Below are 23,318 nucleotides of genomic sequence, written 5' to 3' on the forward strand. Positions count from 1 at the left end.
TTATTTCCTAATTCAAAGTGATGATTTAGAACAAAATTAAGGCACTATGAAATGTGTAAGATTCCTTAAGCGGTAAAGGCATGACTATCTAAAAGGCACAAAAGCAAAGACATTTATAAATTCAAACATAAGGTACCCTAAAGAAAAGGTGAAAACTGAAAGTCCTGCTACTCTGTAGCTGAATGCCACCCTATTGCTGTATTCACAGTGATACAGTAAAGACAATGTGTTGCACTGTCCTCACAGATTCAAGCAGAGTAAATGAAGAAAATAAAGGTAACTGGTCTCTGGCCATACTATCCTGAACTCGCCTGATCTCAGAAAATATAGGTAACTCAATACAAGATACCTTTCCTGGATGAATGAGAATGAGAGGGAAGCCCACTGCAACAGGATACCAAGTGTCAAGGAGCAAATATTTCAGGGTTTTCACTGAACAAGGCACTGTGTCCAGGGCTGTGAAGATTTCCAAGGAAGATTTCCACAAAGGATGCTGTCTATATTAGCCACATTACTTAACCTCTCTGAACCTTAATTTCTGACCTACCAAAGGAAATTATAAAATTATAAAGGAACTGAAGAAGCAGAGGGCTGAGCCCAAATTTGGACTCATAATGATAATCATACTTGGTGTAGTGTGAGGAGCAGGATGGTACAGAGGCTGCAAAGACAAACCCTGCTCTCAGATGTGAGATATGAAATACACTGCACACATGCTTGCCCACTCACAGTCACAATGAGCCTTACTACGACTCCCTTTCCTGCTAAATGTAAAGGCAGCACCTTCACCCTTGATGTTCTGCCTCACCTTGGGTCCAGAGCAATGGAGTCTGCAATCTACGGACTGAACTTCTGAAACTGTGAGCCCCAAATAAACTTTTCCTCCTCTAAGCTGTTCTTGTCAGGTACTTTGGTCACAGTGACTAACACACACCTGATCCCTTCTCAACATGAGGTCCTAGGCATGAACAAACCAAAATCTTCACAAAAGACGACACCTACCTGCTAGTCTGACTTCAGAGAGCATTGTGAAGGAAGTTAACAGTTACCCAAGTCTTCCCATGTGTCCATCGCTCTTCTATATATTTTATGTATACTATCTCATTTAATCCTCAACAACCCTATTTGATGTGAGCACTATAACTGGTCAGACCATTTTTAAAACAAAGGTGGAAGTGAGGGTAGCACCAAAGTGGGGAGGGACTCAAATATGAAGGTATTTATCTAGGATCTCACATATCTTTGCATTCCTAAGTCAGCCCTTACTTCCTTATGCTCAGTGACACTGCAAAGGAGGGCCTGTACCCAGGTGGTCATCTGCACAGGGGGCATTTAAGGGCTTAAGAACAAAAAGTTCTCTACCACAAGTTTAACAAGGTATCTCAAGTTCCAAACAGAAGCTAACACACTGATGTTCTGAATGTGACATGATTGACTAGGTACAGCCTAAGCCATAGTTCTCAAACTCTAGTGGCCTCAGAAGCAACTGCAAAGCTTTCAAACTCAGATTACCAGACCCCACCCACCAGAGTGTCTAATTCAACAGGTATGGGGTGGGTTCCAAGAGTTTTTATTTCTAACAAGTTCCCAGATGATGTGTGATGCTGCCGCCAGGGGCCACACTTTGAGAACCATTTTCTTAAAAGAATGGAACCTAGAATGGACAAATTTGATTGGGGAGAGAAAATTTTTCCATGAAATTGTCTTAACTAATGCATGGAAAGTCTCCTTTCATAATGAGAGAAATAGCAATAGGGAAGAGATTAGGCATATGGAGATACTGTAACAACCAACCTAGGTAACATGTTAGTATGGCAACTCTATTCCTAAAAATACCAAATGTCCACTCTGAGCCCCCTTTGGACAAATCATTACAGAAACTGCCAGAACTCAATAGCAGTTGTCAAGTATCTAAGATATTTAATTTTTATTTATATTGATCCCATTGATATATTTAAATATTGAAAGGATTTGAAAAGAAAGTAAATGTAGTATTATTTCTCTAAAAATACCAATAAAGTGATAATATTTAACTATCCTTGTAATATCAAGTACTGAATACTGTCATGTTGATAGACTTTGTATAATAAAGGCTTTATTTTTGGCTGTTTCTGAGTTTCACAACAATTTCAAGATTTCATTTTCTAATTCACACTGATATTTTCCCCTTTATATGAAAAATTGATAGTTTCTGTTGTTATAACCAGTTGACATTTTAATCCTGTTTATACATATTTATAATGTAAAAAAAGTTTAGAAACTTGAATTTATCTGGCTTTTAACATTTCTACAATAGTCTAAATTGGTGGGATTTTTTTTTCCCCTTAAAATAAAGGGAGTGGTGTCTTGCATAAGCCAAGGCAAGTAAAAGAAAAGGTCTTTTGTATTTTACCTCTAGAGGATTCTATTTCCTTTCTATTCTTTTGGGGAAAGAAAAAAATGTCTCTTTCATATCGCATACTTAATTGTGGTTTCCTAGTACCCGCTGAATATCAACAAATTTCAAGTTAACATAAAGGCTTTCAGGTTTCCATCTTCCCAGAGAAAACAAACAAAAAACAAAACACATGCAGACATGTCTGATTCAACACATCATCAAATCTATTGCCAGAGTAAAATTAAGCTGTGTGATTAATCCTTCTCAAAGCTTTTTTTGGAGAGCTGGTGAACTCTTTGCAGTGTAGTATGGGGCTGGTTCTACTCAGGGTAAGTAGTTCTCATAAGACACTGTGATCACAGTGTCTTTCTTTGGCACCTCCCCTCCTTACTTCAATTTCTGCCAAAGCAGTTCAGTTATATTCCAACTCCTCTGGCCTTTCCCAAGAATCAATAAAGGTTTCTATTCTTACCTTAGGTATTTATTCTTAAGATCATATTTTTTTTCCTGTTTAAAACATTTGTTTCAAACAAAAATAAACTGTGCACTGTAAGTAAATCTACAACAATGTAAACAAGCTCAACTGCCACTGTGCTCTGGTAGTCCTGCTATAGAAAAGCAACGCAAAAGTAAAAACTAAATTTTTAGAGGTACATATGAGACTAGAAAATTCATGTGTGAAAGAGGTTTATAAAACTCAACTTACTTGAACCTCTTTAGTCAGTAACAAACTATTAGAGCTATACTTTTTCCATTGAATTTTTCTGATTATAAAAGTAAATACAGGGGGCTGGGACTGTGGCTCAGCAGTGGAGCATTCCCCTAGCACTGGCGGGACCCAGGTTCGATCCTCCGCACCACATAAAAATAAAGGCATTGTGTTGTATCCATCTACACCTAAAAAATAAATAAATATTAAAATAATAATAATAATAATAATAAAGTAATTACAGGTGTCATATGATATCCACATTTCTCAAATCTAGCAACCTATGTAGTTCCTTGTATATAAATTTTGCCACAAAAGAAAAATGTACTTAAATAAACTATTTAAGGGGAAATATACTGATTTTGTAACTTAGTTGAACTGCATCAAAATGAACTGAGAGGTGAGAGGATAGACAGCTGGCTACACATGTGATCGAGTTAGTAATTATATCAATGGTAGACTCTCCATGGTATGTAGATAGACATCCACTGTAAAACCCCTTTAAATTTTACTTTTGAAAGTTGTCAAGATCATTGTGCTGTCATGTGTAACTAATTCAAACAAATAAAAAAAGAAAGAAAAAAAATAAGCTCAACAAGTAGGTGAAAAAAAAGAAAGTTTTCAAAATAAAATGTTAGGGAAAAGGAAATATGAAAGTATCATAGAAAAACTCCAATGTTAAAGAAAAAAAGAAGCGACATACAGACATCAAGCACATGCTTGGTATCGTATTATATATAATGTTTTGAACTTGCTTTCACTACTTAGCAACCAATATATTATAAGTGTTTTTCTAAACTTTAAAATACTTTTCTAGATGGAATGAAATTTCATTATATGGCTATAGCATCATCTGTTGTTTCCAATTCTTCACTATTCTACACCAGAGATAATCTATTATATCCATATTTCTGTACATCTCTGATTATTTCTTTAGGATAAAGTTGTATAAGTAAGATTTCTACCTCAAAGAAATAAACATTTAAATATTTTTTTTCTGTGATACATTTTGCTAAACTCAGAAAGAATAGCAGTGTATCACAGATCCTACCTATGCAGAGGGATGATTTTAAATTTTAAATTAAATGCTTTCACAAATAAAATTTATCTAATGCCTTCACTTCTGCTGTAAGGACAAAGACTCTTTAAAAAAGATAAGTCTAGGGCTGGGATTGTGTGAGATGCTGGGTTCGATTCTCAGCACCACATATAAAAAAAAAATAAAGTCCATTGACAACTAAAAAAATATTTTAAAAAAAGTCTAAAATAGACAATCCTAGTAGTCAATGAATCTTGATTCCTAACCCAGCCATACCAACTCTAGGCTTCCTGATGGAATGGCTGACTACAGGAATTGGCAATGAGTGTTCTTTAGAACATCTTTTTGTGCCAGAAAGAGTATCATTAAAAATTAAGGAGGGGCTGGGGTTGTGGCTCAGCAGTGGAGTGCTCGCCTAGCACATGTGAGGCCCTGGGTTCGATCCTCAGCACAACATAAAAATAAACAAAATAAAGGTATTGTGTTCAACTAAAAAATAAATGTTCAAAAAAAATTAAGGAGAGGAGGGGCTGGGGTTGTGGCTCAGCGGGAGTGCACCAGCCTAGCATATGCAAGGCCCTGGGTTCAATTCTCAGCACCGCATGAAAATAAGTAAACAAAATAAAGGTATTGTGTCCAACTAAAAAATATTTTTAAAAAATTAAGGAGAGGAGAGGATATCAAAAAGACACAGGAGCCAGTCTGAAGGAGCTCTTACTTGCTAACTTTGTGACCATTTAAATACAAAAATGAGTAACAAGCCTGCGCAGTGGTACACACCTGTAATCCCAGAGGCTCAGGAGGCTGAGGCAGGAGGATTGCAAGTTCAGAGCCAGTCTCAGCAATTTAGTGAGGCACTAAGCAACTCAGTGAGACCCTATCTCTAATAAAATACAAAAAAATAGGGCTAGGGATGTGGCTCAGTGGCCGAATACCCCTGAGTTCAATCCCCAATACGCCCCACCAAAAAAAAAAGAAAGAAAAAAGAGTAACAATAGTAACAGACTCAAACACTTTGAATATCAAAAACCTTTAAACCTATAGTCAAATAATAAATAAATATATGAGTGAGTAAATAAATAAATAAATAGAGGAAGAAATAAGTTAGGAAAACTTGTAAGGAGGGAACTTTTTGCTTTCTACTTCATAAACTGTCATAATATTTAACTCAATCAAGAATCATCAATGGATACTAAAAAGGTGCTTTGTTGAGCAAAGACATTTACAACCTCAAAGATCTACCTGCAGCTTACTTATTAATTACAAAGGGAAAATGGATATTTTTAATGTGGAAAAACTATGAACTTTTCTTCACCAAGGGTTTAAACTAACTGGATGAACTTCTCTTCACCAAGGGTTCAAACTTACCATCACCCATAATGGGATAAACTGACATCATGCAATTCCCATGAAGCCACAGGGAGGACTGCCAAAGACACATGACCAATGCAGCATTCTTAGTCAAACTTCACACACTTACAGTAAGTGAGGGGAAAATCAGAAAAACTCAAAACGAGGAACATTCTGTAAAACAACTGTGCTGTACTTTTAAAAATATGTCAAAGTCTTAAAAGACAAAGGCAAAGAAACTATTCCAGACTAAAACAGACTAAATAGATAATGCTAATTAAATGCAATCTGTCATCCTGAATTGGAGCCTGGGTTGGAAAAAAACTGCCATAAAAGGCTAATGGGATAAGTGGAAGAACCTGAATATAGATTGGATAATAAAATAAGAATTTTTTAATTGTACTGTAGTTATATATTGAGAGATGTTGAAGTATTTATGCATAAAGTTTTATAACATCTGGAATTTATTCTCATGGTTTAACAAAAATAAATATGATTACATATAAATCAATAATGTATATATATATAGAGAGAAAGCAAATGTAAAATGTTACTAAGGGGTGAGTTTAGGGACAGGACATACTCAAGTTCATGGTATTACTGTCATTTTTCTCTAAGCTTAAAAGGCTTTTGAAAATGAAGTTTAGTTGTAGTTGGACACAATACCTTTATTTCACTTATTTATTTTTATGTGGTGTTAAGGATTGAACTCAGGGTCTTGCGCATGCAAGGTGAGCACTCTACACGAGGCGAGCGCTCTACCGCTGAGACACAACCTCAGCCCGAAAATGAAGTTTTAAAGAGAATTTTAACTAAATGCTGGTTCCCCCCCACACACTAGAAAAGTAATATATACTCACTACAACAATGGAAAGCAACTCATTAAACTAGAGGTCTTCAAACAAAGTGGAAGCAAATTGTCTTTCTTTACCCTCCCACATAAGCAAAGTCAAGCATTTGGTATATGTTTCCTCCATGTTTCACTAAGTTCACAAAACATGCATTTAGTCTGATGTCAAGTCATTCTTAAGAGTCATATGAAGTGAGTTATAAATATTTTACTAAATGTTCTGTTCCTTCCCAAACTCACTGGCAAAAAATGACCAAGTAACAAGGGATTGAATTTATAAATCAGAAAAAAATTCAGAGCTTATTACCTTTATTTTATCATTTAGAAAACATGATAAAATAATGTTTTATGTACAGGCAGTAGCCAATACATATTTCATAAAGTATAACAACAATTTCCACAAGAAATGCACACTTCTTTTCCAATAACTGCCAGCACCTAGCCAAAACTGTTCACATGTTAAACTCATGCTGATTCAGCACTTATGGTGGTGCTTTACCACAAGATAATGATAATGATCGCTCCATTACTAGCCCAAGCCCCTACCTACAAGTTTATGAGTTATGCCCTTGCAGTTTATAGTAATACACTCCATTTGTGAACTGTACACACTTAGGTTAAATACCTAAACAAAAGCAAGATTTGGCAGTTTCCAATTCCTTCTTGTCCTATGAATTTTCTTGTCTCTCTCAAACATAGTAGAAAAAGTATTACAAATGAATTTTTGCAGGGTAGGGAGTAAATGGACTGCAACTGATATTTCCTATCAAAATATGTTTTCTGTCTTATAATATCCTTTTTCAAATCCAATAATCATGTAAGAACATGTTCATTGTATTGAAGTTCCATGACTTAAGCTTAAAAATATTATCATAAACTTCTTTCAATACAAGCAGATAGAATTGTTTATTTTCTATTCTTGCCTGATCAACTAGAAATTTCAGAGTTAAATACTAAAAAATAGGGGTCTGGCTTCCTGAATTTCAATTGCCCCTCCTGGGACATCTTAACTATATTTCCCATTCTATAAAATGGGGACAATAATGCAAAGTTTACTACATAAAGGGTTTAGTCAAGAGTAAGAAATGGCCTTATTACTTAGCTACTCTGAAAATTTTTTCTTGATCAAGAAGTGGGAGGAAAGAGAACAAATTTTTTCTAGCCAGGACCCTTCTGTTTTACATACACCAGCTTTGAAAGTTTTCACTTGTTAATGCTTTCTAAAACTTACAGACACCCTAATATAGAGGTATCTTAGTCCTTCTAACCCAACTTCAATGATGGGAAACATGGCTGGTAATCAGCATGATAGAGGTTGCTGGAAGAAAACCCACAAAATGCTCCCACTTGGGTTTCCTTCTCTAATCAATTGCTATGGTTTACTGACAACAATTAATGGGGAAAAAAATAAAATCACTCAGGAGATTAAAGGATATTTATGGAAAAGTTCACTTTAAAAGGATAATGGAAAGAACAATAATTAGCTAAAACCAGACATAAACAGAAATGACCAAAACAAGTTCCAGAGCTAGGAATTAAAAGTTATTAGTAGGATGACAGTAATGATAACATCGTGTATATTTCAAAAAGCTGAAAGAAAGGGTTTTGAATGTTTTCACCATAAAGAAATGACAATGTGTAAGGAGATGGACATGTTTAAGCTGATTGAAACATTACATATTATGTACATGTATCATATCAAAACATTACCGAGTACCCCCAAAATATGTGTAATTTTTATGTTTTTAATGCATCAGTTAAAATACATTCAAAATTTTAAAAAGCACTAAAAACAAAAATTAGTTCAGCTGAGCCCCCATAGGTCAGCTCTGAAAGTAGATTTATTCTTGAAGTACCAAACTGAATTTGTGGACCATGTTGGGCCATATTACTAAGAAAGATGAAAGGTCTCAGAATTCAGAGCCCATCTGCAATCAGCAGGAATCCCATACTCTGAAAACCAAGGCCCTTTTCTGATTTTACAAAGCAGGGCAGCTCTCTGTCTAGCCTTAAATAGAGGTGAAATACAAGAAGCCAGTACTGCCTATTTCAGTAGAAAAACATTGATTTTTATTTTTTAAAAGACAACTCCCAAGGACCACAAAATCAAGAACATATAAAAGGGGATGAAAACATTACACATTACTCTTTACTGACCCCTGTTGGCTGCCTTCGGAAGTGAAAAACCCTGAACTCCAGGAGAGCCAGCTCAGAGAACAAGGTTCTTCCATGTCATGAAAAAAAAATCCTTTCACTTCAGATGACCCCTAGTAGAACTCAACCCTAAAGCACACGCTGCAATAATTTCTATTTATGGGGTTCCCAGAATGGAAATTGGGAAACGGCCTCATGGATCAGCCCCAAAGACCTTGCTAGGTCCCTTGCAGTTCTGTGACCCTCTATCTCTAGGTAGAAGAGCTTATATAAGTGCTGTCATGAACATTTCTGATAGAAGGAAAAGATTTTTTACCTCTTTCTCTATTTTGAGCAGCTTCTTTACAGCCACCTCCTTGTCCTGTGATATCCATTTGGCTCGATAAACACTCCCAAAACTTCCTCCACCGCAGTTTTCAAAAAACTGCAAGTCATCAAATTTAATTTGCACAAAGGAGGTACCGAGAGACGACATCTCATAATGACAAAGTAGTATACTTCCACAAAATCTGTAGGAAGAAAGAAAAAATTGAATTATAAATAAGTTTGAAAACTCCTTTGAATCTTACTTTAGATGGTGAATAACGAGTCCTCTGAAACTTCCAGAAAGGCCATGATCACTTAGGAAGAAAAAAAGCAAGACAAATCAAAATAAAAACACTCACTCTGGCAGCCCGTGCAAAATTCAACGGCAACTTGTCCAGATTTTGAAATGCAGCTGTCCACAGAGAAATGGCTCAGATTTCCCCCCAACAAAACCTGTAGCAGCACTTCCTACACCCGTATCCCAAAGAGCTCTGCCTAAAGGCTACTGTGTCACCAGGTCTCCTATCAGGAAGCCTGACAAACGGGAAGCGTCTTTCAACAGCAAGCTAGCACAGCTCTCCTGGCAGCTGTGGTTGGCCACCTCTAATACACATAACCTAAGCCACGGAGCATCCCGCACCAGCCCAGCCAAAATGCTGCCAACAAAATGCACAGTCAATGCTTAAACTCCCATAACACACTTCCAGCTTAGAAATGATAGAAAAGTTGGCCAAGTATTTTCCAAATGTGGCTTCCTGAACTGTATACTGTAGCAGAACTTAATTAAAGAGTAAAAAATTTGCCCTTGATTACAATATATTAAGTCATCCAAAGAACACTGCCAAGGATGTTTTAAAAAATATTATGTTTGTTTCCAGAGTAACACACTACCCCTCCTAGAGATTATTACAATGATATTTTCTGTGGTTTGAGGAGTCTTCCTATTCTCCACTAAGAATGACCAGGTAAATGATTCGGGCATCATACCTGGCCCCACCTTCCAAAAAATATGTGTGTGGGGGGGGGGGGGAGGATGAGGGGGAGAGAGAAAGCAATGTAGCAAAATGTTAAGAACTGACAAATCTAGGTAAAATTTTTTTCTGTGAGATTTGATTTCTTTTTCAAAATAAAAAGGTTGAGGGTCAGTTTGTATCAATATAAATTCACCAGATTTTCTCCATAAACAACTTGAGGCTCAGAATAATGTACACAGTCAGCTCAGAGATCTTAATATGCAGATGACTAGGAACATCAGGTCATTAAGGAAAGCTGATTTCTTGCACAAGCCAAACTGTGCTCTACTTTGGTGAGAGGGCAAGAAAGGGAAAGAGTGGGTTTGTCTATCCTCTAAAATTTAGAAGAGGTCCACAAAAAAATTGGGAGTTTGGGGGAACCATGTATCCAGTTATAGACTAAAATAATATTCATCCTACAGGCTTTTGCTACAATTCATACTCAGTTAATTGTACAAAAGAAAGTTTGGATAAAATTTAGGACTGTGCCAAAGGTAGGAACATACTTAAGCTAAAAAATTTGTTTAACAAAATGCAAAATACATGTGCAAGATTTTCTCATGTTACAGATGCTATGTCTATATTTTTTCCTTAATTAACAATCATAAAAGATGAAATTGGACTATAAAACTATGAAACATTAAGTCTTTTGCCCTACTGTTCCCCACATCTAATTCTCACTCTCCAGAGGCAACTAATTTCAAATTCTTCAGTATTTCTTTCTGGTATTTAGCTCCACATTTCTAAACAATAAGCTTATATTGCCATTTCTTGATTTTTCCACATTTTAGATAATATCTATTAATTTACCCCCATGAAAAATAAGGATTTAGTTTTCCTATATCATCCTTCATTCACCACCAGGCATACAAATGTCACACTTGCCCAATCCTGTTTTCAATCATACTGTAACATTTGGTTAAGTAAATATGCAGAGTGTATAGTAGTCTGACAAAGTAAATATTATATCCTGCAGTGCTATACAGGATTTAATGCTTACATTTCCCTTCTTGAATAACATTTTGTCTCTTCTAAAGTTATTAGTTATCCTGTTTTTTGTCATTTGTTATTTATTTAGCTTTTTATATTCCTAACATAAAAAGGCTATATTCCTAATAATACTCACCTTATCAACTCTTTCAAGAACTGAAAAATGTCTCTTAATAAACTGAAAACAGCAGGTTCTTTCTTTCTTCTTCTTTTTTTGGTGTAGCGGGTGAGGGTTCTATTTTTTTTCTTGGAGACATTTTCTCTGTACACCTCATCCTGGAATGGCTGCTCTCTAAGCCTGACCTAGACTAGGCCTTCCCTTTGCTACCATTCAAGAATTTTCCCTCACCTTTTTCTTTTGAGGCAATCCCTGTCCTTGGATCTTCCATTTTCTCTTTCTTGGTTTATTTCTGTGTTTTGACAACATCCCTCCCATTAGATACCTGGACAGAATTCACAGAATGCAACTCTTTTTAAGAACCTGTATATTCTGAAATGTCTTCATTGGTAGCCTGGCTGAATATGCAATTCTGTGTAGAAAACCACTTTCCGTATAATTTCCAAGGTATTACTTCTTTTTCTTCTTGTTTCTAACGTGGTTATTGAAGAGTCTGATACTACTCTTATAAGTAATCCCTTTTACATGATTTTATCTCTCTGAAAGCTTTTAGGATCCTCTATTCATCCCTGGAACTCCAAGTTTTATTGGGACATGCTTAGGGGTGAGTCTTTCTTAAATGCTGATAGAAAATTTGAACTCAGCTATCTGTAACTCATGTCTTTGATTCCAGGAAATTTTCTGGTGTTGTTCCTTTACCATTTAGAGCCACTCTTTCTTCATGTCTTCTCACTGCACATATGCACCTGAAAAACAGCTAGCAGCTCCCCACGTGTGCTGAACTATCTCACGCCTCCATATTTTGCACAGGCTAGTGTCTCTACTTCAAATGCCTATCTCTGCCCAACAAACTTGTGTGCAGGGTACCTCTTTGAGCCCCCTTAAGAAAACTTTATATTCTTTCTCTTCTGTACCACAGCATCTTTCTAAATCCATTCATCTTTCCCACTAAATTCCCAACAGGCATACATTTCCAAATTCACTTCCATTTCCATCTGGTTATTTGGCATCCTGTACATAACCAGGCACACAGTGTGTACCTTTTCCATTCAAAACATTTGAAAAAATTAATAGTTTCTGGTTATTCTTTCATTGTGCATTTTGCAGCTAGTTTTCAAAGATTTCAATCATCTAGTTTTCAAAGATCAGCTAGATTTCAAAGATCTAGTTTTCAAAGATTTCAATCAAATTAAGTAAAATCTGAGACCTGTAGATTTTACAAGTGCACTCAGAGGATTCTGAAGCAAATCCTGATTTGGAAACTGCTACCTAGGCTTTCTGGGAGATTGAGGAGAGTATGTGGATCTTCACAAGGTCCCTCTGAGTCTCGAGGACTAGAGAAATCCTTTTCAAAACAAAGGTATAGATCTGAACCAGGATGAGATCAATAGGAATTAATCTAACCCCATGTAGAAGCACCATTCTCCAGGATCTTCACCACTTCACATGAGGCAACTAGTCATGTTCTTCCCAGAGTCACAGTTACTCACATTGTGATACACCCTGCCATTTGGGAATTGGCAATACATGAATGGAACCATGCAATTATTTGAATGTTTTATTGAGACTGTAAAAAAATTAAGTCCCATCTGATACTGAAAAGACTAACAATTCTAGGGTGTCTAGTGAGCTTGGCAAAGCATTGTGCACTTAGCTGAAAAACTTGGTTGAGGTTTCTATTCCCATACCCATATGAATGTCAGAAAAAAAAAAAAATATATATATATATATACACACACACATATACATGTGTGTATGCATACATACCTTCTTCTGGTTTATTACCAGAAGAATAAAAAAATCTGAGTTGTATGTCAGTTATAACTAGAGCATCTTGGGGAAGACTGCTACCTGACCAAATTATGTTCCAGTTTTTCAAACTGAGTACACCAGTGGCGAGTCATCTGTGTAGGCTTATTTACACAGGGTACCAAATCACATACACTGTTTTCAACTCACCATGATAAAAAATTGCTTTACACAAAAAAAGCAATTTTTCTCCATGTACCAATTTTCAGTACTAACTTTTTAGCACTGGCAAAGCTGTTTTAAATACTATTTATCACACAACACTGAGGGGTAAACTAGAGCAGTAGTATCAGAATAAATCAAAGAATAGAAAGATGGCACAACTCTGAAGATCCTAACAATGTGGTTGGGTCCAATCATGTGAATACTTGAGTAATATGCCAAATATTTTTAACCTAAAATTTTTCTTAAATTAAAATCAAAACAAAAATTTAACTACTAAATGAATGAAAACATATACAGCATCATTAATTATCAAAAATAGTCATATGAAAATTAGAAACCTTAAAAGGAGTATTATTCCACTTTTTAAAAAGTTTTCAATCTTCTAAATTCCTCCCATTTAATGTCCCATGATTGATAGTCCAAAAGTTATTTTTAAGTATACACTGTATTTCTTGACCTCCTTGAAAAGTTTTAGTTTCAAACAACAGATATTTCAGCAAGAAGTAGCACAGTCCAGGGGAAGGAGCCCTACTAGATCTAGCAGCAAATCCAAACTTATAAGCTATTAGACCTTGGGCAAAATACTAAGCCTCTTTGCTCTCAGTTTTCTCACTAGCAATAATAATTTTTCTGCATATAATTTAGAAAGTGGGAGATGATGTGAAAGTGCCTTCCTTGGTTCCCAGTACATAGTATACACACAATAAATGGAAATCATTGTTTTCTTTTTTTTTTTTTTAATAACAACATATTTAGCCATCTATTCCTTCAGTCTTCATGGTCAGGTATGCTTTCCTTGATAGTTTTCCTCTCCCCACTTTAAAAATTGTTTTCTTTTATCTTTCCATTACTTTTGCAGGGAAATTATTAATAAATAAATACTATTGGTCTATAAATCCTTTTCATGTACTTTTCTTTATTTTCGTTTTTCCTAACTCCTCTCTTTGTTGCCCTTTATTTTCTTGTCATTTTTCATTTTTGTCAGATCTATTTCATTAGCAATTATAGTTTTTACTTATTTTTCCCAGAGAGAATATGTAGTTATTAAAATGTAGTACTTTTTTTTTTTTTTTTGCACTTTTTAGATATTAGCATTTCTAGAACCTGTTTATTCAATCACAGCACTCACTGTGGTTGAGCCCGAGAGTACACACCTTCCATGGTGGCACTGTTCTTTCAGATCTTATCTACTGCCTATTACATGGACACCTAATTCTGGAAAACTGTAACCTGATTCATCAAATAACCTAACATCATAATTTTTAAAAATAATTAAGTCTACTTGATAAAAGGATTAATTTTATTAGAAATAAGGGAACTTTGGAATTCTCTGGATGTTTCTACCTTTTAGTGTACATGGGCCTACAATTTCTGAATTTAGATTTTTTGGGGGGAATGGGGGCCATACTAGAGTGGAACCTGTGTGTTATCTACCACTAAGTTACATCCCCAGTCCTTTTTTTTTGAGATAAGGTCTTACTATATTGCTGAAGCTGCCCTTGAACTTGGGATCCTCCTGCCTCAGTCTCTCTAGTCACTGGGCTTACAGGTGGGTGCCACCACACCTGTCTCCTTCCTCTCTTACTATCCCTAATTTATACTTTCCTTTCCCCCCTTCTTCACAAAGTTATAAGTTTATTTCTGATTCAATTAGGAAAAAAAACTAATTTGTTTTATCATGACCTGGATAAGGTTTTTTAAAAAGATTTTTCAAAATAGGCTTTGGCCCTCAACAAATTATTTTGCCAACCTTGCTGCCCTAATATTCATGTATACTGGTGTTATTTCAGCCTCCTTCACATAGACGGTAAATAAATTAAATGTGCTCTTCTTCATGTATAAATAAAATGATACTACTTGGAATCATTGGTGTTGTTGTTTTGGTAAGAGTCTTACATTCAAAAAAATGGAGAAGTCAGGCATGGTGGTGCAAACCTCTAATTGCAGCAGCTTAGGAGGCTAAGGAGGAAGATCACAAGTTCAAAGCCAGCCTCAGCAACTTAGCGAGGCTCTAAGCAATTTAGCAAAACCCTGTCTCAAAATAAAAACATGAAAAGGGCTGGGGATGTGGCTCAGTGGTGAAGTGCCCCTGGGTTCAAACCCTGATACCAAAAAAAGAGGTGGGGTGCAGGGGGGGTAGCTCTGGTTTGGTGTAGTTCTCCATAATGTCAGGTCAGGGTCAAGGATTCAAAGACTCTATTACTGAACAAAAATGCTGTTCTACTAGGTCATTTTTTTTTTAAATCACTTAAAAAGATAAGAGCTACAAGACTAGCTAAAGGAGATTAGGCATTCGATCAATAAATAACTACACTGTGTCTATCATCAACATTTCCTTCAAGACTGCTCTCAAAAAACAACATATCATGCATAGAATATGTTGGGCTGAGTGAATAAATTTCAGATATGGATAACCAGCAGAAGCCAACTTTAAATAAGAGTCTAAAAGACAAAACAGCTATTGTTTCACCACCCCACCACCAACAATCTATGCTTTACCATACATATAATAAAACTCTCTAGTTAAAGCAATTAATGAGTCAACTTCCATCGCATGCTTCCTTGCCAGAAATGTCACTGGAAATAAAATAAAGGAAGACCAGGTAAGTGGTCAGTGGTGGTGCTTATGCCACAGAAGTGCTGTGTAGAATGTGTCTTGCTACAACCAAGCCAACTACAAAAGGGGAACAGCCACATTCATGTCATGGGCCACCACAGGGGCTTGCCATGGCATAAGGAAGAGGAGACCAGGGTTAAGTCAAATAGGGAGCAGGGAGGGGGCATACTGGGGTTGGCTGGAGGAAGCAGGCACAGGTATATAGGGTGAGGCCTACTTTCTGGACCAGCCTCCCCCACATCCTTGGGGCCTGTTGCTGCTCATTACTTGTTTCTATCCTGGAACCACTTTTCTGTCAAATAGAAAGTATCTAACCTTCCTGGCTGCTGACAAACAAGGTACAATTTTAGACTAATAACCTAGAACAAATGTTCTCTAAATGTGTGTGTTAAAGCCTGGTCATCCCTATGTTAAAGTGAACCATTAACAAATGGGAATGTTAAAACTAGAGAATACTAAGACTCTGTATTACGCTTTGCTGATCCAGAAGCAAAACTACCTGTGGATACAAGTTACAGAAAGAATTCCTGGTTCTTCAGATTGCCCAACCAGAAAATATGCTGCCCTCTCAGTCATGAGTGATCCATCCCTGAGTGTTCAGTGGAAGGTGAGGGCATGGAGTGGAGATTCCTGCATCAATTGGGTGAGCAGAATGGATGCTTCTTCAAGATACACTCCAGTCCTATATGTATGATGACTAATCAGCCTACTATGAAGTACTGAGAGTCTCCCTTCTGTTATGAGAATGCAGTCATGAACCTGACAGCAAACATGAAGAGCAATGATTAACATCAGGATGGAAAAATGGAAACTCTCTTCCCCGGGCTGGGAGGATGAGAGATACATTCCAGATTTCCATCCTACAACTCTCCTCTTCCTTCTCCCACATTCTCAAAGCAAAGAGCTCTCTTCATCTTGAAAGCCAGAGAATAACCACAAACTATAAAAACTCTTCAGATGATGATGTACCCCTATTCTTTTCTTAGCATATGGAATTACATTACCCCATGCAGCAGGCTGAGCTGCAAAGCTTAATGGTGCAAGTACCCTTTACTAGCACCAATCCCAAGTTCCTTATATGCACATTCCCATATGTGGAGTACACAGCACTGTGCAGATGATATATGAATAAACACATGCCCTACAACATCAATTTTACTTTACCATTTGGCGGAATAAGCTTATCTGACACATGGGTGCTTTTGTGTCAGGTCCTTTTTTTGTATTGGTTTGCTCAATTAAGTACAACAAAAGAGGAAAGAATTTTTAAGATTAAATACAGGATTTTAAAGAAAACACTTACATTGAAGGTGCTTATGGCTATATGTACAGTCTCCTGAAGGAATACATTTCTTCTTCACTACAACAAGGCACTCTGGTAGAAAAGTTTAATAGGCAAATATTTACTCTGTGATCTACGGATAACAATTCTTGCCTTCTCTTTTTGGTTTTTCTATATGGAAGTCCAGAAATGAGTACAAAAAGAATGAATGGTGTTGGACCCAGAAGACAAGCTGTGCTTAAAATCAGCTATAAGAATAACTTTAAATGATTTCAGTTGTAGCCTCTAAGTCTTAAACTTCCCTTGTTCATATAACTACCAAATTATTCATATGGACATTAAATTCATTAATGTTCAAATCCTCCCCCAAAACATTACAAAGCTTACAAGCACAGAGGTATGTACACAGAGCCACTTTAGAAATCCTTATACTCAAAGCAGAAGAGTAGCAATGAAAGCCTATCCACCCCCAATTACACGTAAGTGTGATTTGAGAGCAGGGCCAGCTACTAAAGGTAAGTCTTAGCTAGGAGAGGTGGGACAAGCAGCTTTCTTTGGGTACAGCTTGAGACACAGAAACGCCCCTCTCTACCACTCAGTTATGGTGGCCAAAATTTGAGAGATTGGCTCAAGCATTTCTATGTACTGTCCCATATATTTATCCTTAGGAAGCAGGTACTACTGTACCCAATTTACATGTGAAGAAATTGAGGATCAAGGGTAGAAAAATTGCCCAAGCTGACTACCTAATTTACAAGTGACACAACTGGGATTCAACTCAGGTCTGCCTCCAAATTCATATCATTTTTTTCCACCTATGTCTTTTTTCCACCACATCATTCTGCCACCTCCTTCTAATTTTCCTTTTTTCCTTTAAACAGACCCTTCTCTTATTACAGTAATTACCAGGTTGCTTACTATCCACCTGAAGTTCAATTTGGGCTTTAATTTCCTTTTAGCAACTATGGCTGCTTTGTTGTCACAGTCTTCTACTGTGTTGGGATTATTTAACTGCTATTAGGGCATAATCGTTGCTTCAGCTGTCTGTAGGAGGGTCTGACACAAAAGCACCCATGTATCAGTCAAACCAATCTAAGCGATAGCATTTATGGCTCTCTTCCCTTAACAGGTTCAGTTTTCTGATCACAGCTGGAACTCTGCTTATTTGTGTGTAGCGGGGCAAGGTTAATAGCCACAAAAGTAGTAGCCTAAATCTTCCCTGCAGTAAGACCCAAAGGTGTCTTGACTGTTCCTATTACATTTAGATAGACAAGACACCCACCCTGTCAATCTGTCCTGGGCAGAATAAAATGGATAACAAATGATCCAAATTGATTTTTATTTCCAACATCTCAGGATACAGATATAAGGCTGCCTTATTTCAAGAACTCCTATATCACCACAAACACCTTTTTCTAGTTCAACACACACACACACAGGCACACACACAGTCTCTCCTCTAAATCTGTCAGTTTCTAAAATCCACTGTCCCTTTTGCTTTCCTCCACACTAATAGCTTCACTTTAAGTCTGACCTCTTTTCATGAAACATCTTCATAATTTCTCCAGAGTTTTCTCTGATGATTATTCACTCCACGCCCTTTGTAACTCCTCTTTATTATACCAAAGCCCTATCAAAGTCAGTTTCATTGCTTATTCCAGATAGGCACTGAGCCAATGTATTGCCAATAACACTCACTCTGTGCTAACTTAAAATACACAGTGCAACTTGCCAAGTTTCCTTATTTGGCAAGAAGGTCCCTCAGTTCCCAAGATCTTTGACCATCCATTTTTAGATCCAAATCCGCTGCTTAATATTTGGATATTACTCTCTCCTTAATGTGTTCTAATGTAGCCCCTAAAGGAATAAGGAAGAGACCAGTCATCTATTGGCTTTCCTAGACAAGAAAACATTTTTTTCTTCTTACCTTTGTGTTATGGTCATTTACTCTGGAATTATTACCACTAAAGTTTTTTATATAAACATTTTCAGTTTAAAAAAAAAACTTCCAAAATAATCCCCAAAAGTTAGAGTAGAAATTAAAATATGAAGATTAAAATAAACAGTGCACATTGCTCCAAAAGACCATGTTTCTTTATCTTAATTCTCTCTTTCCAAACAAATCAAATTCATATTCATTTACAATCTCCCAAATCTCTCACTATTGTAGCAGGAATCTAAAACAAAAGCTCTACAAATGACCAAAACCATAATTAAAATGCAGCCATCCAATTTTTTGAAATTCAGAAACGACATGAAACTTCACTGTGGAGATAGGCCTACTATAAAGAAGGCACTAACTGGTCTCTTGTTTGTTTTTGTCTTTAAACAGTGTGGATACACTGAATCCTGCCTGTTGGTTTCACCTTAGGTCAGGAAAGTGAGAAGGCTGTCCCTACCAAAGCTTTAGAGGTAAAATGGGATTATACTTCGACAACTATCTTGAATACCCTTGAATTCATTCTGTCAGAAAATTCTCATGCACATTATTAGTCTGCTTTTGTAAAATCGTTGGAATGGGCCACCAAATGGTGTGCTTTCATTATTAACCAACAAAAATAGTAATTAAGTTCCCCATAAACAGTGCTTATGCGGGATCTCAAGGCGCATCAGAAACACACATTACCGGCAGTCTAACAATGATTCCCCCATTTTTTTTTTTTTTTTTTTTAGGCAATTCGATGTCATCTACCCAGTTTTTAATTAAAGTTTTTCTGAAAACTGTCATGTGCAAGCGAGGCGTATAGCGGGGGGCCTCGGCACACACCTCCGGGCCTGGTGCAGGACTCAGAGCCCACGAAATTTCGGGCGCCCGAGGATCTGCACAGCGGACACCCTGGGCTGCGCGGAAGGAAAGGTGGAGGCGGCGGCGGAGGGGAGGGCGCCCAGGCTGCCCAAGGACGCGGCCGGAAGGGCAAGGAGCGCCCGCGCTGGGTGGGGACACCGTTCTCGGCAGAGTACCCCAAAAAAGCAGAAGTTGGTTCTCTCTCCCTCACACGCTGACTTCGGCTGGGAAGAGTCCGGCACCCGGCTCTGGATGGGGAGGCTCGCGTTTCGTCTGGGGAGTGCCCCGTCCCCCCCACTCTCGCAAGGCCACCCCTTGGCGCTGCCCCGGGGGTCGCGGGCTCGGCAGGTCGCCCCCACCACGGCCGCGAAGCCCGACCCGCTCCAGCCTGCGCCCCGCTCTCCCGGCGCCAACTTCTCGGTGGGACCTGTCCCAACTTCCCCGACCGGGCTCGGCCGCGCCGCGGCAGGTCAGGCGCCGACACAGCGAGCGCCGAGCACAGTGGCTCCCGCCGCCGCCGCCCGGGCGGGCCTCCGCGCGCGGGAGGGGCGCCCTTGAAGTTCCCGGCCGGCGGGACTCCCCTGCAGGGCCTCTGCCCCAAAGCGCCGGGACAACTCGCGAGCGCGGCGGGCCTGTCGTCTCCTCCCCGGCCTCCCTCCGCGGCCTGCAGCCTGGCCCCTACCTGGCTCCCGGGCCGGGTGCGAGCAGCTGCCGGGGGGCGCAGAGGCCCGGCGCGACGAGGGCGGGGGCAGGGGTCGGGGGACGGCGGCCGGCGCAAGCTCCCACGCTTCCGCCGGAGTCAGGAGTTGAACATTCCGCCTCTCCGCGCGGCGCCAATGAGGAAGACAGTCGCCGCAACAGCACCACCTACCTCCGAGCGCTGAACCGCGGGCCTCCCTGCCCTCCGCAGCCCGGCCGCAGCTCAGACGCTCAGCTAGCGCGGTGTGGGGAAGGAGCTCGGGTCTCCCCGGCCTTCGTCCTCCAGGGACCGTCCGACCAGAGTCCCGGAGCCCGCGGAGTGGGGCTGAGCGGGGCGCCCCTGCCCTGTCCTGAGGCAGGAGACGCGTGGCTCCTAGTCCTCTGCTAACCTTAACATCTTTTTGACAAGTTAGCACCACCTATTCTGTCAACTCAGTCCTCATAATATAGACGCTGGGGGTACAAAGAGATGGGAGATTGTCTCAAGCCCTACAGGAATAAATTCTCTACTAATTAATTAATTAACAGAGAAGGGGATAAACAGGAAAATATATTTCTGGAAGAGAGGGCTGCAGGTGCCTCAGTGGGACTATCAGGAGATACCTCCGGAATATTGAGGGCTCGTGGTTTGCTGCTTTAATTGATGACTTTAGGTTCAGGTGCATTCAACTTCAGATGAGGAGACAAAAATCTATTGCATGCAAGCAAAAGGTGCCAGTGGGCTTTGGGGGGAAAAAAGAACTAGATTGTTGATAGTGAGAATGATTCTGTGGAACAAAGTGAGAGTAAGTTGCAAAAGTATGGGCAACATTGTCCAGGGCTTTGAATTTGAACTTGATCAAAGTTGTTTTTTGTTTTAATAGTAATTTAGAGAGCAGCCCAAAGTAGTTGTAGGAAGGGTTGCTAGGGATGGAACCAGGTTATTGTGATTAGCTGGTAGTGGCATGACGAGGACCTGAGTTAGGATGTACAAAATAGAATTTAAAAGAAGGAATGGAATTGAGACACATGTCTGAGAAAGAAGCCAGAGGAATTGTTGACCCTTTAGATTGAAAAAGAAGAAGAAAGAGAGAGGATGCCAAGATTTCAGACCTGGGTGACTGGAAGAATGATGGTGTCATTGACAGAAATAGGAATATGTGGAGGGAAGGCTGGCTTCCTGCTGAGGGTGAGATCATGAGAGGAAAAACAGGTAGAGATGCAGCAGTTGAATTATGAAACTGAAATTGAGAGGAGGCCAAGAAGGAAATACAAAAATTGTAAATCATTCATATAGGTTAAAGATATGAATGTGAAGCAATGGGTGAACCTAAGTTTTGACACCACTTTCTAATATGTCATTAGATTTTAGACTAATAAATCCTATTGTGGTGATTGAAAGATTAGAATTGATGAAATTCATGCTAAAAAATGTATAATGTTGGTAGTCAATTCTAAAAACCATCTATACCTCTAAAAGAAAACTAGGGCTCATTAGCACAACTTAGGCATAAGGAGACTTCAGTCATTTACCTCACCTTCAAAGGCACTTAATTGTGAAAGGACACTAGACTGGAAATCAGAGAACCTGGCTCTGGTCTTGGTCCTTCCAGTTATCAGCTGGGCCAGTTCACAGGATAGACCTCAGTTTCCTCTTCACCAAATAAAAGGGCCTAAACAGATGTTAGCTATAGGTTCCAGCTTTAAAAAACTTTGAATGCATTGCTTTATATATGACTTTAAAGCCTTAATATTTTTAGCCATATTACCCTTGCTCCCCATCCATTTTTTCTTCATTCTATTTTCCTCACAAAATTGGGCTTAGCGAACAACCAGCAGCAACAATAAGCCCTAGACAGTGTCTCACAAACATACTAAAATGATAATCTGGTAGGCATTCTCTTGTAACCTCTTTGAGGTCATATCTCATATTCTATTGTATATTTTCCTAAATGAAATAAACACATAATAATTGTGCCATAAAGATTGCCTCAAGTCTGATATTTTCTTTCATCAAGCACCTGTTTCCTTATGACTATACTGATCTATTTAGGCCCCAGAGCTAATAAATATAGTTCAGTGTTTTTTGGTATCACTGATTATGGCTTTTTAAACTTTTCATGCCTTTTTCAAAGTTTATTGGTTCTCACCAGGCAGAGTATAATTTTACAAATGTAAATAACAATAACAAAAGAGACCCAGTCAAACTCTTTATCAAACCTTCATATTTCTTTACTTCAAATATTTCCACACTAAAAATAGATGTACTCTCAACAGTGAGGTGGCTTGAAAGTCCTTAGCACCCTCTTCTATCCAAGAACACCCTCCAAAATAAGCATGCCATCTAAATAAAAAGAGTGCATCTGCTATTTAAATGCAGCTTAACAAAAAATTATCCTAACCTCCCAATTGGGATTGTTTCCTCCAAATCTTTTAAAAATAGAAATCTGGAACTGCTACCAGTTATCAGTGTATCAGAGACATGCAGACATAAGTTCTATTAAGGGCAGGAAAAAAAAGGCCACTTAAAAGGGAAAAAGCATTCTTTATCCTCTCCTACCTTTAGAGGGATAAAAGCTATAATGCAAGCTGGCACCCAGGGGCATTTTCTCTAGCCATCTCAGTTCTTCATCTCAGATCACAAATAATCTATGTCTGGATCATAACTAAGACTTAACTAACTTATATACAAAGATGAGTGCTTTACTCCCTGTACAACTGAGATTCCCTGGTAAATTAAGGCATACAACCAACATTCTTTAAGATAAGTAGTCATTGCCTTAAAATCACAAATGAAGCCTAAGTTATTGTTGCGACTTAGTTTTTAAAGGATAAAAGGTATCACAAGGATATTTAGGATACTGATTTTGTTTAGGTATCCTGGAGCATGAAAGGAGTAAGAGGGCAAGAAGAGATACTGGAGACTTTGCAAAACTTATTCAACAAGCACTTTCTGAATATCAGGCATTGTACTGAGCTTGGTGATTATAATAGTGAACAAGATGAGGCCCCTTTTCTCAGAGAATTTTCAGAGTACAATGGAAGAGCTGGCAAAGACACAAGCAGCTATACCAAG

The 23,318-nt window shown here is 38.4% G+C and overlaps 1 protein-coding gene across 4 annotated transcripts in view; it reads right to left on the bottom strand.

The window, feature by feature from the left end:
* The window catches only part of Map3k20 (mitogen-activated protein kinase kinase kinase 20), a 171,448-nt gene extending 151,052 nt beyond the window's left edge, over window positions 1-20,396 (bottom strand). Inside the window, exons 1-2 of one of the 4 annotated variants that reach the window (XM_027946079.2) lie at window positions 20,247-20,396; window positions 8,796-8,988 (exon numbers count right to left, since the gene is read on the bottom strand). In XM_027946079.2, the coding sequence (XP_027801880.1) occupies window positions 8,796-8,954 (159 nt within the window). In that variant the 5' untranslated portion in view covers window positions 8,955-8,988; window positions 20,247-20,396. Of the gene's footprint in view, window positions 1-8,795; window positions 8,989-9,144; window positions 9,758-19,546; window positions 19,742-20,246 lie in introns of those variants that run through there. The other 3 variants (XM_071619067.1, XM_027946080.3, XM_027946081.2) reach the window with 3 other exon arrangements.
* Between the last annotated feature and the right edge of the window lie 2,922 nt (window positions 20,397-23,318).

The sequence above is a fragment of the Marmota flaviventris genome, chromosome 11, assembly GCF_047511675.1.
Source record: "Marmota flaviventris isolate mMarFla1 chromosome 11, mMarFla1.hap1, whole genome shotgun sequence".
NCBI classification, from domain to species: Eukaryota; Metazoa; Chordata; class Mammalia; order Rodentia; family Sciuridae; genus Marmota; species Marmota flaviventris.